General features: G+C 49.0%; 4 protein-coding genes across 4 annotated transcripts; 3 read left to right on the plus strand and 1 right to left on the minus strand.

The window, feature by feature from the left end:
- Positions 1 to 92: 92 nt before the first annotated feature.
- T069G_08636 (alpha/beta hydrolase fold domain-containing protein) lies at positions 93 to 1706 on the minus strand (the record flags this gene model as incomplete). Its single annotated transcript, XM_056175846.1, has 1 exon — positions 93 to 1706. One exon carries the CDS (start codon positions 1704 to 1706, stop codon positions 93 to 95), a length of 1614 nt encoding a protein of 537 aa, XP_056026795.1.
- A 1113-nt stretch (positions 1707 to 2819) lies between these two features.
- T069G_08637 (RNA dependent RNA polymerase domain-containing protein) lies at positions 2820 to 6779 on the plus strand (the record flags this gene model as incomplete). Its single annotated transcript, XM_056175847.1, has 4 exons — positions 2820 to 3903; positions 3991 to 5782; positions 5884 to 6213; positions 6269 to 6779. 4 exons carry the CDS (start codon positions 2820 to 2822, stop codon positions 6777 to 6779), a joined length of 3717 nt encoding a protein of 1238 aa, XP_056026796.1.
- Positions 6780 to 8377: 1598 nt separating this feature from the next.
- On the plus strand, positions 8378 to 9703 carry T069G_08638 (f-box domain-containing protein; the record flags this gene model as incomplete). The annotated part of the gene is made up of 3 exons (XM_056175848.1): positions 8378 to 9100; positions 9187 to 9410; positions 9496 to 9703. 3 exons carry the CDS (start codon positions 8378 to 8380, stop codon positions 9701 to 9703), a joined length of 1155 nt encoding a protein of 384 aa, XP_056026797.1.
- Positions 9704 to 11250: 1547 nt separating this feature from the next.
- T069G_08639 (GPR1/FUN34/yaaH family domain-containing protein) lies at positions 11251 to 12383 on the plus strand (the record flags this gene model as incomplete). Its single annotated transcript, XM_056175849.1, has 5 exons — positions 11251 to 11429; positions 11519 to 11608; positions 11694 to 11917; positions 11982 to 12166; positions 12237 to 12383. 5 exons carry the CDS (start codon positions 11251 to 11253, stop codon positions 12381 to 12383), a joined length of 825 nt encoding a protein of 274 aa, XP_056026798.1.
- Between the last annotated feature and the right edge of the window lie 1122 nt (positions 12384 to 13505).

Below are 13505 nucleotides of genomic sequence, written 5' to 3' on the forward strand. Positions count from 1 at the left end.
TATTGTTAACTTTATTGACTACACCCCTTTTTATACATATTCTAGTTTTCTATCTTTTCACAGATGTACAGATCTCGATCCAAAATTAATCGTTACAATTGGTATACTACATCTTGGATAGCTTCCCAGAATGCCTGTGGGTCTTCGGTCATGGGCAAATGTCCTGTGTTGGGAACAATCCTGAGTTCAGTGCCATCTCCGTAGAGACCCTTGAATCCATCCATTGCCTTGACTAGTGCTCCATTCGCATCTCCCTCTCCGACGACAAAAACACAGGGAAGGTGGCTAGCGGGCATGTCGGGCTTCATATCATAATCTGAAAGAGCCGTGCAGCTGTGCTTGAATCCCTCGACGTCGTTTTCAGCAACCATGTCGGTCATGAACTTGACGAGCTCGGGTTTCTCCATGGAAGCAGGGTGGAACCAGCGGGCGACGGTGCGGTCGGCCAGGTCCTTGATGCCTCGACCGGAGTCTTGCTCAGCCATGGCGACGCGGTCTTTCCATGCTTGGGAGTTTGCTGGAGAGGAAGAGGCGTTGAAGTCGCATGCGATGAGACGGTGGAGGCGAGTGGGATATTTGAGGGCGAATTTGAGGGCTGTGGCGCCGCCCATGGATACGCCTATGAGGGTGTGCAGCTTTGGGATACGGAGAGCGTCGAGGACGGTGAGGAGGTCGTCGGCGAGGGTGTCGAGAGTGGCGGAGACGGGTGGTTGTGGGATGGAATGGCGGCCACGGGTGTCGTAGCGGAGGATGCGGAGAAGAGGGCGATTGACCTTGAGGATCTCGATGAAGGCGTCCCACATGTGGAGGGATGTGAGGAGGGAGTTGCAGAAGGCGATGGTGGGAGCATCGGGGGAGGGATTTCCTTCAAGACGGTAGGGAATGGAGAGATTGTCTGGGGTGGTGATGAAAGAGTTGATGACGGGGGTTGGGCTGGCGACGGTGGATGTCTTGGAGTCTGATGTAGTGAACGATGCTGTTGTAGGGAGCCTCGACAAGTGGTCTAAGTCTCTTGGAGCTGGGCCAAAGGTGTAGAAGAGAGAGTATATGCGCCTGTTCCTGGATGCGACGGAGTTCTCAAAGTCGTCGTTGCTCAATGAGGAAGTGGCAGCGTTTTTCTCTGCCTCTTGGAGTCCATTTTCCTTGGCAAAGTCATGGAAGGACAGGTACTTTGTAGGCTGGTCGGGCTCAAGACTCGAGGTCTTGAACAGGCGACTTCTTAGCCAGCCGGGGATTTTGGACATAAAGCCGACATGCTCCTCGACAAACCACTTCCGAAACAGATCGCTTGCTTCGGGGGTATCCTTGAGAGTGACTTCGGTAGCTACAGCCACGAGACCTTCTGCCTCGTTATCCGTCAATTTCTCGACTAGCATAAAGAGCGGAGACTCCTCGACATGAACCAAGTCGTAGAAATAGCGCTTCACGTCGACCTGGCCAATAGTAGCTGCTTCTCTCGGGGAGCGGTTTGCACGCAGGGTCAAGTAAGTCTCGGTCTCGAGATGCGCCATGTCCGTGACATCGTAGGCGGCGAGGAACTCGGGCTGCTTGCCATCTGCGGCTCGATAGCGGAGGCCGTTGCTGAAGATTTGCGGGAGGCGCAGTCGCGTTGGGCCGTGTTCGTTGTTGTACCATTCGTGGAACTGGTCAAGCGAGAGGCCGTCGTGAGGCTGCATTGTGACGTAGAGGTTGCCGGGGGTCGCCATTTTGAAGGTGTAGTTGGTTGGTTGGTGATTTGTTTGCTGTCAACGGATCCTACGCTTTTCTTTTCTTTTTTTTTTTCCCTCTCTCTTGTTCACGAAGTGAGGTTAAAGAGAGAAATTAAATATACAAGATTATTTTACAGAGATGAGTGAGTTTTTGAAGCCTCATCTTATGAGTTGAGGCGTTGCCGGATAAATATTCAATCGGGCTGCCCACTGTGCCCCGCGTATGTTGGAGCTCTCGGCAATTGGGGACGGTTGGAGTTGGAACTGGAGCTGCCCCACGTGGGTTCGGAAAGATTCGCCGGATGCTGGCCGGGGAGTTAATGACAGGGCCCTGAAGTGAGAACCAAACGAGTTTAGCATTTCCTTGTTGTTGTATCAATTTCTAGATGGGCATCTCATCGTAGTATAGATACCTAAAATCCATGGATATCTGATAGAATCTGATAACATGATGCGGGGTTTTAATCAAGTGATATTCACGTGCTGGGAGCAATTTGGAAAGAAGCAAGCAACCGCCAAAGTGCTGCACCAATCCTTTTCCACCGCCTCACAACCATTAACTCACTGCGCCAATCCTCCTCTTCCGCCTTATCTACCGCAAATCAAACTGAAACAACAAACGACGGCCTCTCAGCACACCACGTCGGATCTCTCATTCTTCCCCGCTGTCTCGACAGGCCGCATAGGATCCATCTGTCAAGTCACCGTGCAGCAACTAGCCCACCATGGGCTCGTTTTACCAGGCATCCACCGCACAGAATGCGTTCGCAAGCCCCGTGCGACCTTCGCGGGCCTCCCGCATGGTTGGCCTGCTGGAAGAGGGCCAATAAAGCATTCCCACAGAGCAAACGTGGAGGGTCAAACTCTCGAGTCCACCAAACAGCCTTGATTAACCCCTCTTTTGCTGCCATCATGCTACAAGGCTGCGCGGGTCGAGACCCTTCGTGATCGAGTTGTGTTGACCACCTACGCTAGTCGATTTTTCGTCTCCGTGGGCGAGAGAGCGAGACATCATCTTTAAGAGGCCGTTGCGAACCGCCCCTTTTTTCTCTTTTTTTCTTTCGATGCCGCAAGGCCAGGAAGCGGCAACCGTCCCCTGCAGACGCCACCATGGAGGTGTTTCTGAATAAAGTGCCGCAGGGTTTGTCAGATGACAACCTTCGTACTGAACTTGAGCCACATATGAAAAAATTAGGTGTCCTCGACTGGCACTGCGATAAACCTCTCAATAAACCTCATGCCTGGATCACCTTTCTCAATGAGAACGATGGAGGGAAATTTCTTCAAAGTCATGGGGTTGGCACTCGCATCTCACCACAGGCCGCAGGTCGCCAAAATTACAACAGCCATCTCAGACCCCAGCACAATGAAATCGCAAGATTAATCCTTTTCAAGACACAAATCTTTGTCAAGAAGAGCAATAAACGAGCTGACGAGACTATTCTCATGCACCTCAAAATACAAAAGGATGAACGAAAGGCAGAACAGCGGAAGCCAGAGAAACGGAAGCCAGCCGCCGTTGATCGCAACCCAAAGGCACCCGCTATCAGCTCAGAAATTCGCCATATCGGATGCGGAAAAAATATTTTTACACAAGAATCTGATGTCTTGACATTTGTCGAACAGAGTGGCCTCCTCGTCCAGGGTGTGGCCAAGTTTGGACGCCGCTCTTTGAGGCTTACGCTCTCAGGAGATTGCAATTATCGCGTTGATATTTCTTACGATATTATCCAAGATCTCGTCACCGAGGCATCTGATGCGTCAATGACTCTCGTCTTGACAGAGGTGCCAAGATTTTATGCTCAGCAGATGTCATCGAAATATGTCAAATGGGAGCGACAACCATTTTTGGGCCTGTGGCCTGCGCATCAGAAATATGTGGCTCACTGTTTGGTTTACCGCATAACACTCGCGGCGAATTATGCGGAAACTCTCCAGGACTTGAGATCTCGAAAAATTATTGTCGTTACGAGACAGCATCTACCTGTGCAAAGGAACCCTCTACCTTATGAGGAAGACTATTCCACCTGCATGAGTAAATTCGAAGGTTCCATCCAAAGCGCCAGCAATTCAAGACTACGACTACTACCATTTGCGATACTATTTCAGCTTCAAGCTTTGGTGTGGAACAACTACTTGCATCCAGCAACGGCGCTTAAAATGCTGGAAATCATGGACCGGATTGCCAAGGACTGCAAGAGGGCCGGAGAACAGCTGCCATTCACCACTGACTCAATGAAGCAATTATTCCAAAACATTCCATATCCGTGCCCTGGGATAGATCCACAGCATCTTCTTGCAAGAAAACTGGTTGAAGATGTGATAGAGGTAGAGCAAATGCATCGGTCAGAGGATCCGATGCGCACCTCACCCTATGGCCCACGACTCTCGGAACAACAGGCTTGGGTGTTGAAGATCATGGTCACCCCAACCCGCATTATGCTACACGGACCTGATGGCGAGAACAAAAACAGAGTCTTGAGGATGTTCCCGCAGCATTCAGACTACTTTGTCCGAGTCATATTTGGTGACGAAGACGGTCAGGATCTGGCATTGCTGCCCAGTGTGAATAATTCGGCAATTTTTGAACGATACCGGAAAATCATGAAGGACGGGATTCATGTTGCTGGCCGAAAGTTTGAGTTTCTGGGGTTTTCTCACTCCTCTCTTCGCTCTCACTCGGCGTGGTTTTGTGCACCCTTTGTCGACAAGATGGAGCATCAGGACAACAACAGCATCATCAAGTCGCTAGGCGATTTTAGCGACATTCGCGTCCCAGCAAAATGCGCCGCGCGTATCGGGCAAGCCTTTTCCGAAACGCCTGATGCAGTGGATATTCTTCAATGCGGCATTGAGATCAAGTACATCCCTGACGTGAAAACAGCTGACGGAAACCGTGTATTCAGCGACGGGGTTGGTACCATCTCGTCGGATGCTATGGAGGAGATTTGGGACCACCTCACAGCGACAAATTCGACGCCAACCTGCTTTCAAGTCCGCCTTGGAGGGATAAAGGGAATGCTCTCACTCGACTCCCGGCTCAAGGGCAAGGTAATTTGCATACGGAAGGAGTCCATGATGAAGTTTCCAAGCTCGGACCAAACGAGTTTGGGCATTTGTGACACGGCTTCAAAGCCGCTGCGCCTTGTTTTGAATCGCCAAACAATCAAAATTTTAGAAGATATGGGTACAAACGCCGAGTGGTTCATAGATCAGCAGAACAAAGCCCTCGACATACTTCGAAATGTCACCGCCTCAGCACCAAACACCAGCGCCTTTTTGGAGCATCAACTTGTGGGCACACATGTGGGGTTTCCCAAGCTCATCAAGTACTTGAACAAGGTTGGAATCGACTACCGGCGAGACAAGTTCATGAAGAATGTTGTAGATCATACCATTCTTCGAGAGTTGCGTCTGCTGAAGCACAAAGCACGGATTCCGGTGGACCAAGGAGTGACTCTGTTTGGCATCATGGACGAAACGGGATATCTTGACGAGGGCCAAATATATGTCACTTTTGATTCAACATATGACAAGGCCCAGGGTCGGAAGAAGCGGACAGTCAAGGACGGATTTGTGCTTGTCACGCGCTCACCTGCCCTCCATCCTGGAGATATTCAGCTTGCTCAACTGACGACGCCGCCACCTGGGCATCCACTACGTGATTTGAGAAATTGCGTCGTCTTTAGTCAGAAGGGGGATCGCGATTTGCCAAGCCAGCTGAGCGGGGGAGACCTCGATGGAGACTTGTACAGCATCTTCTGGGATCCCTTTGTCATTCCAAAGAGTTACTTTACCCCGGCCGATTATCCCAGAGTTACACCGCCGGCACTGGACCGAGTGGTGACGCGTGACGACATTGCAGACTTTTTTGTCAAGTTTATGGAGAGTGATATCCTGGGCATGATTGCCAACCGACACCAGATTTTTGCAGACTTCAAAGAAGAGGGAACAGTTGATCAAGAGTGTACCAGACTCGCGGAGCTGCATTCAACCGCAGTCGACTACTCCAAGACGGGTATTGCAGTGACAATCCAAGAACTGCCCAAGGCACCACGTGGCCGCCCAGATTTGTAAGTACCATTCGCTGTCCTATGCCCTCCACAAGAGTTGCTTGATTGAGCATGCCAATTTGGAAGAGGCACAATTTCTAACTTTCGCTGTTTCTTGCTAGCCTTGCGCCTGCTCCTCCCACCCGTTTATACGATCGAGGTGAAATCGACCACATTGGAGATCCCGAATCGGATGGAGATGGTGAGGATGGGATGGGTATAAATAAGCAAATATACTACAAATCTCAGAAGATATTGGGCGAATTGTATCGCGGTGTGGACGAAGAGAAAATCTGGGTTCACGATGTCCAGCGCCCGGTGGCAGCGAACGGTCCTTCTCCATGGGAGCAGTTGAACACGCATGTGCGCGCTGCTCTAAAGGAGGAAGGATATACCGTGTCAGACGTTGATTACACTCATCGGATTGATGACGCATGGAAGCTTCGTGAACTGTACGACCCCCCCTCCATCTCAATATTTTGAAGCGGCTAACTGGGGTTGAAATAGGTATCAAACGCAAGTCTCCAATTCCATGTGGCAGTTTTCAACCAGTCCTCGCGCTCCCATTAGCGAAGTGGAAGCCTTTTGCGGGTCAATTCTAAACCCTAAAGGCAGCCAAACGCGGCGGCAACGAGATTCATCCATCAAGCTGAAAGAGGAGATGGACAGAGTCATGAATTTCTTTGCGAAGCTTATACGCGATCGTACTGGGGGTGCTACGGGTACTGCAGATGACGCGGCGTCGGTCGCAACGGATGATGACGGGCAAAGTGAGAGGGAAAGAATGAATGCCGTGGAACTGTGCTGGGCTTGTGTGGTTGTGGGGAGCGAGAAGGATGTCCAGGCTGACGGCCATCACGAGAGCGAAAAGCCGCTCCAGAGCTTCCGGGTGGTGGCGGCGAGCTGTCTGGTGAAGGAACTCAATGAGCTGTTGACTAGAAAGAGGCTCGGAAGGGTGGGAGGTTATCTTGGGGTTCGTTCGGGGCCTCGATACCATGGCGTGTTGCCAATCAGGTGATGATGTTTACTGCATTTTGATGGGAGTTTGTACTATGTTTGATAATGCGCTTTATGGAGGAATAGGATGGATGGAGTTGAGACATGATGGATAACTATGTATGGGATAAGTAAGAATGACAATGATACTTTATATTGTGAAGAATAGTGAGAGCAGCTCATCGTGAAGCAGCTGAGAGAGTCATCACTCAGCTCAACGTGGAGAGAGGCATTGTATTCATGGGAGCAGAATTATGCACAAATCAGCGTCAACTCAACAGTTTGCAGGAGTCTTCCTATTTTCATCGTAGTACTCCCCATCACGAGCTACATTTACTCATCTAAACGCAATTGCCAGACACCAAAATACGGTACGGCACACTGGGAAACAAGATCATCATGCAAGGTTTCATATAGCAACACTGTGGACTATCAATCAGTGCCAATTCCTTCAAAAATTGCATTTCCGGCCCTTTTGATTCAATGTGCTCACGATGACTGCTCTGTGAACCTTCAACTTCACGATATCATAAGGTACTCTTGTGTGGTGTTGCAAAGTACATGATGCGCCAGGGCGTCATACTGTATTTGGGAGGTTGATGGGGGGTGGTGGTGCAGAGGCGCGCCATCACTTTCAATACATGCACGGGCTACTACGGCGAAAATAGGAATATTCTACGGTGAAAGTAGGAAGACTCATTTGCAAACTCCAGGCACACGTTGACAAAATAAAGAGATAGCCAGCTGCGAACCAGCCACAAGCTGCGCCACCGAGTTCAAAGATGGAGAGAGCAATTGCCGACAGAAATTGGATTTTGGCTGAGGTTGGTGAAGCCAAGAAAGTAAACAAGATTCTGTGCGGCGATTGGCTGGTCCCTTAAAAGTTAGCAGCTGCTTAACTGCTGCCGAAACGGCGGGTTATGCCGTCATCGCCTTCTGCCCTGCATCGCATCTCGTCGGCAGTTTCAGAGAATCGCATCGCATCGCATCGCATCTCTGCATCTTCCATTCTCATTTCCATTTATCTTATGGCATTTTCTACTCGTCCAGCCTCACTTCGCCACCCTCTAGAAATACGAATATCCATTAGGCGGCCTCTTTTCTTTGTTTGTTTTTAATAGTGCCATTTGGCTGCCTGGTCGCAGCGGACAGCAGCTGAAAACAGCCCGCCACTAGCGAGGCCGGTGAGGCTGAATCTAGGCACTTGTTTTCTGCCTCCCTCTTGGGAACTTCGTTCGCAATAAAAGAAATACGGGTTACGCAATATCTTTTCGTCGTCCGATAAATGGGGAACGACTTGAACTTTCTTATTTTACATTTTATTTGTTGGGCTTGTTGGACGATTATTTGTTCGCCCTTTTTAAGGCGGTTTGCCTCGGCCAATACTTTATAACGCCGTGGGGTATATACTTACTGCAGAACCGCCAAACCTCACATTGCGAGTGGGCTGTGGCTTGAAGAGCGCAAAGCCTATCAACAATTAGAATCAGAAGAGATAAAGGCTACGTGGTATCATCGATAGGAGCGACTTTTCTCTCGGCGACAGGCGCTGTATGAAGCGGGCATCCTCCTTCATCCGCCTCATGCCGTGAGCCAAGGGAGTCAGAACGAGAAGCGAAGATGGACAACAATCAGAAGCAGAGTCTGCGACAAAAAGTGGCGGAGCGATTCTCTGGAAGCACTCGATGCCTCTCAAACATCAGATCCACCACCTCTAGGGATAGAGAACTGGTCGAGATTGCGTTGAAGCCGCTATCATTTCAGAGGTCGCGCGGCAGCCATGGATTCATCCCACGACAGACAATGTTCTCGCGCTTCTTGCAGCTTCCGCCGGAGCTGCAGTTTAAAATCTTGGGATACCTCGACTTTGGCGAGATTCAGCAGCTGCGCCAGACGTGCCGTCTATTTCGGAAGAACATCAACAGGGAGGTGACGAGGTACCTGTTTCCTCGTCTCAATGAATGGATGCTGAGGACATGCTACATTTGCCTGAGATATAGGGAGTCAAATGAAATCGTGATGGGGAGCGCGTTGCATTTGGAATACCCGTTCACCAGTAAGTGCTTCGACTGCATAGCGAGACGGTCGTACTTCATGGTCGGAAAACCGTACACTCTGGCGAATTCGGAGGCCATCTATGTGTGTCGCTGGTGCGGCATTCCTGTGACGGTGGAGACGGGATGGAACCAGCCAGAGTATCATGTCCCTTGCTATGAAAAGTTTAAGAGGGTTATAGTCCTTCATTATACTATTGGGATGGCGCAGTGGATGGTAGTGCTTGCCGGTTCGGCGCTGTGTTGGCATTATTTCAAAAACCAGCTGATGGTGATCATCCCTGTCGTGGTGAGTGTGAGCCCCTGTTTCTTTTTGCTTGCTAATATTGCGGCCCTATGTAGCAAGTGTGGCGAGCTAACAAGATGTGTTAACAGTTTGCCTTCATCATGGGCTTCTGGGCGACTTTATTGAACTCTATCAGGGGCCATGCCATGAGAACGTACCACTGGTCAATGCTTGTGGAGCTGCTTATTCTGGCTGTCTGGATACCACCAATGTATGAAGTTGTCAACAAGGCGATCGTCAATAGATCGACCAGCGATCTTCATGTGTCTCGGTCGGCGACATACTGGACTTTGGTCCTTATCGCGCTGAACATGTAAGTAGATACCTCCTGAACCAACGTTGCCGTGCTTCTTAGGGCGTTATACACTCATATTCAGTCAACTGACTTGTCGCTTTAGGATGTTTCGACTTTTGAACGCGATTGGAATGCTGATATTGTTCTGCGAGTGGAAGATGTGGCTCCGGTCGAGACCTGGAATAAGTTGGTTGAGGCGCATGGCCGGAGAGGTGATGATGATGCTAGTGATATGTGCCGATCCCCAGAGCCTACAGCAAGAGTACCCGGGGAGATGGTGGTTTAAGCGGCGGCCCCATTTCATGGTATAGGTAATGACTGGTCTCTCTTGTGGAATTCTTGGGGTACAGGGTGATCGATGGGAATGAGAATTTGGCGTTTTGGCGACTTGGTGTGCAGCAGGAGTTTTACGGCATATACAGAGTGTGGGACAAAAGAAAGCGATGCAGATCTGGGCGAAACTTCATGCACGAACGGGCAATAGAGCAACCGATTGAAACGGACATACGGGAATAAGAGAAAGCAGAGTCCTAGAAAGATGCAGCCACAGAGCCAAGCCAATGCACAAAGACAAGAGAAGAGCTAGTCACGGCTTTTCTTGAGTGCGATTGGCCGAGTCGTTTAAGTCGGCTTTTGGTCTATTGGCGAATAGAGCAGAATCCGCGGATTCAAGGACGAATTGGACGGACGACGGAGGATGTGGGCGTTTTTCGTTTTTTCTGGCTTGCATGGCCCATCGTACGAGCGGCGCCTTAGCTTGGATCGGATCCAAGTCGAGGGAGGCCGGATGCCTGTCACTGTGGGGTAGAGCAGAGGCAAGGGATGGAGAAGTTGTCCAGACTTTGTTGGTAGAATTACGTTATGAAGAGAGACGGTGTTTCAATGATTACTCTGGAATACTTATTTGTTGTTTAGAAGCAATTGCAAGAGTAATTGTAGAGCATAACTGAATAAAGACTTCAAGTACAACTTCCAGCGTCCAAGCATGCGCAAGTCCAATTAAGAACAAGGGCCGCGCCAGTTAAGCTCTCGGGCGAACGGAAAACAGTGGGTAAGTGGATTTTGCGGAGAAGGCAAAGGGGGACAAGTGGAGAGATTCAACCAAAGAGGGCAAGCCGGGAAATCTGGGGTAAAACAAAGAAAGAAGTAGAGGAGTAAAGAGGAGGAAGATTGCTGGGTTGGGGAAAATGACAAAGTATGACGAGAGGAGCGACTTGTGATTTGCGTGTGGAGGAGCGGGAATGGACATGTCCGCAAGTGCGAGATTGATTGACCGGGTTTGAAGTTTTAGACAAGCTAGATTTTGTGGGGGCTACGGGAGATGACCTGATAGTCTGGGGGGGGCTTGTTTTACGTACGGGGAAGAGGAGTCATTGTATTGGGGACTAATAGATCTGGGGTAAGGAAGATGCGTTGTTGATATCGGTCAGCCGGGAGAGAGAGCCCTGGTTCTGACTATTTTGGGGGCTGGCTGTTGTCTTGGGGGCTGGTTGGTTGGGTAATCGGAACCTAGGAAGTTTTGGGGGCTTACTTTGCAGCTGGGAAAGGATTCGAAGCTACGAGGATGTTGCTTGCTTCCGGTCTCGTAAGTTTTTGTGCATGAGTGCGTGGCGTATTCTCTCTTTTGATGCTGGTTCCGGGACAAAGGAGGCGAGGATCGGAGAGTATTTGTTTTTTGATAAGGGGGCTTACCGTACATATATCTTGGGGAAGTCTGGCGGAGTAGACAGTGGTTTAAAACCAAGGTCGTTGACTCTTCTTTTTTCTTTCAGGTTACAATTGAAAGGTTTCTTACTTCCTCTCTCTTCTCTTTCCAATAGACCTTATTATACCGAGAAAAACAGACACATTATCGACAATGGCAGAGGAAAAGGGTCATGGCGTCGACTCCGACTCGGAGCGGGCCGAGGCGTTGAATAGGTTTCGTTCCGCGGCGAGCATCAGCATGACACCCGAATTATTCGAGAAACTGTACCTGGCGCCGCAAAGTAAGGTTAAGGGCCATCTCAGAGATACGTTTGGAAACCCAACACCAATGTAAGATGCTTGATACCCTTTTGTCTCTTGCTATTTCTGTTGTGGATGATGCAATTTGATGAAGCTGACTTATTGTGTCAATTGAATAGTGCTCTTGTGGGTTTCCTTATGGCTCTTACACCATTATCATGCGCCCTCATGGGCTGGCGAGGAGCAAGCGGTGGCGGCGCAGCAACAATGTACGTGATCACAACACCCTATCCTCCCTTTATCCTAACCATTACAAGAAGACGTTCGCTGACTTGTGCCGTCTCCATCTTCTAGCCCGGTATACTTCTTCCAAGCCGGAATCCTCATGACGGTTGGCGGCCTCCTCGAATGGATTCTCGGCAACAGCTTCCCCGCTGTCGTCTTCACCTCGTTTGGCACGTTTTGGTTATCTTACGGAGGTGTTTTGAACCCGTCGTTTGCTGCGTTTTCTTCGTACGCAAAGGCAGGCGAAGATGGTGCCGAGGGACTTCAGACAACTGGCTTCAATGCCAGCTTGGGTAAGCCATCACATCTATATACACATATACATCATGACTTGTTATGCTAATCATGGCTGTATAGGCTTTTGGTTCCTCTTCATGGGGCTGCTTAGTCTTGTCTTTCTTATCTGTTCACTGCGTACCAATGTCGCCTTCTTCATCATCTTCTTGACGCTCGTTATTGCTTTTGGGCTATTGACTGGAGCCTATTGGGCAATGGCAGAGGATTTCGTGGGCAACGCTCATTATGCCAACAAGTTGCTTGTGGTAAGTACAGCCATGTGATAAAGACAACTTTTCTATATACCAGAGCCGTGTAAACTAACCTTCTTCCTAGGGAGCTGGCGCCTCAGCTTTTGTAACGTGTCTAGCGGGATGGTACATTCTGCTAGCCATTTCACTTGCGATAGTCGACTTTCCGATTCAGATTCCGGTGGGTGACTTGAGCAATGTGGTCAAGGGCAAATCCATTAGGGAGCACTGAGCTGCATTTAGTCGAATTCATACTTAAAAGTCTTTAACCTTGTTACTCTGTCGATCTTATGAATCAGATTATTGATGTTTGTTTGAATATGAAATTTTTTCCATCTTATCAAGCAATAGTATGTTTGACTGAAAGAATGTGCCAATATTGTAAATAGATTCCTTCATCTTATTGTGAAAGTGATACAATGGAAGCATCGCCGGGACCAAGATATCGTTTAGTAATATTACTTGCAGTGTTCATCTCGCTCACATCATTGTGTACTGAATTTCTAGCAATGGATAAGATTAATATATGATTACAGCAAGCTGACATTGATAATACGGTTTGCTATATCTTCCACTTCATCACCAGTATCAGTGACACCCAACATCAGTAAGTTCGACTGCCGCCAAACTCATAAGCTCTGAACCCCTAAGAAACATGTATGTGATTTTCGCATACTCATCAGGCAGAGTATCATAGTAGATGATACGATTCCATGTTAGTCTACCATTTTGTTGGTATTGGTCTTCTCTTTGACCATGCATAAATTATACACGGCATGTATAATCTCCCCGACTAAATACTGCATGAGCAACTTCTCAGCCAATCAAGATGTGTTCTTTCATTTACTGTTTTTATTACTAGTGTTCTTAGTCTTATTCGCTTATGCCATTCAGCTTTCACCGTGTTCCCTGGGAAACGAATCCCTTGTCGTGGCTGCAATACGGTTCCACCCTCGGCTTTCTTCATTCAATCTCCTAATCCTTTGAAGATGCTCAATGGACAAGTCACGACTAGGCTCTGGAGAATACTTTGAAATTCACAATAAAGAGCAGCTGACGTTCACACATGAAATTACTCTATAATATTACATTCATATGCTAGCATACAACCTGCCTTGATCCATCCCTCTTCACCTCCATATCCTCTCACCGCTCCCTTGTTCATGATAGTGCCTACGCACAGACATGAGAAGATCACTCGGAAGTGAATGCTATTCCGCCCCCCTCCCACATACCGCGGAATGATTGGGACAGCATTGGCTCTTTTCTTGTGCTGCAGCTAATCCAAACTACGCTCACCTTGTTGTTTCCTTTCCCCTTTAAGCAGGCTGAATCGAACTCCTCGCATCACATC

This window comes from Trichoderma breve, chromosome 5, assembly GCF_028502605.1.
Source record: "Trichoderma breve strain T069 chromosome 5, whole genome shotgun sequence".
Lineage (NCBI taxonomy): Eukaryota > Fungi > Ascomycota > Sordariomycetes > Hypocreales > Hypocreaceae > Trichoderma > Trichoderma breve.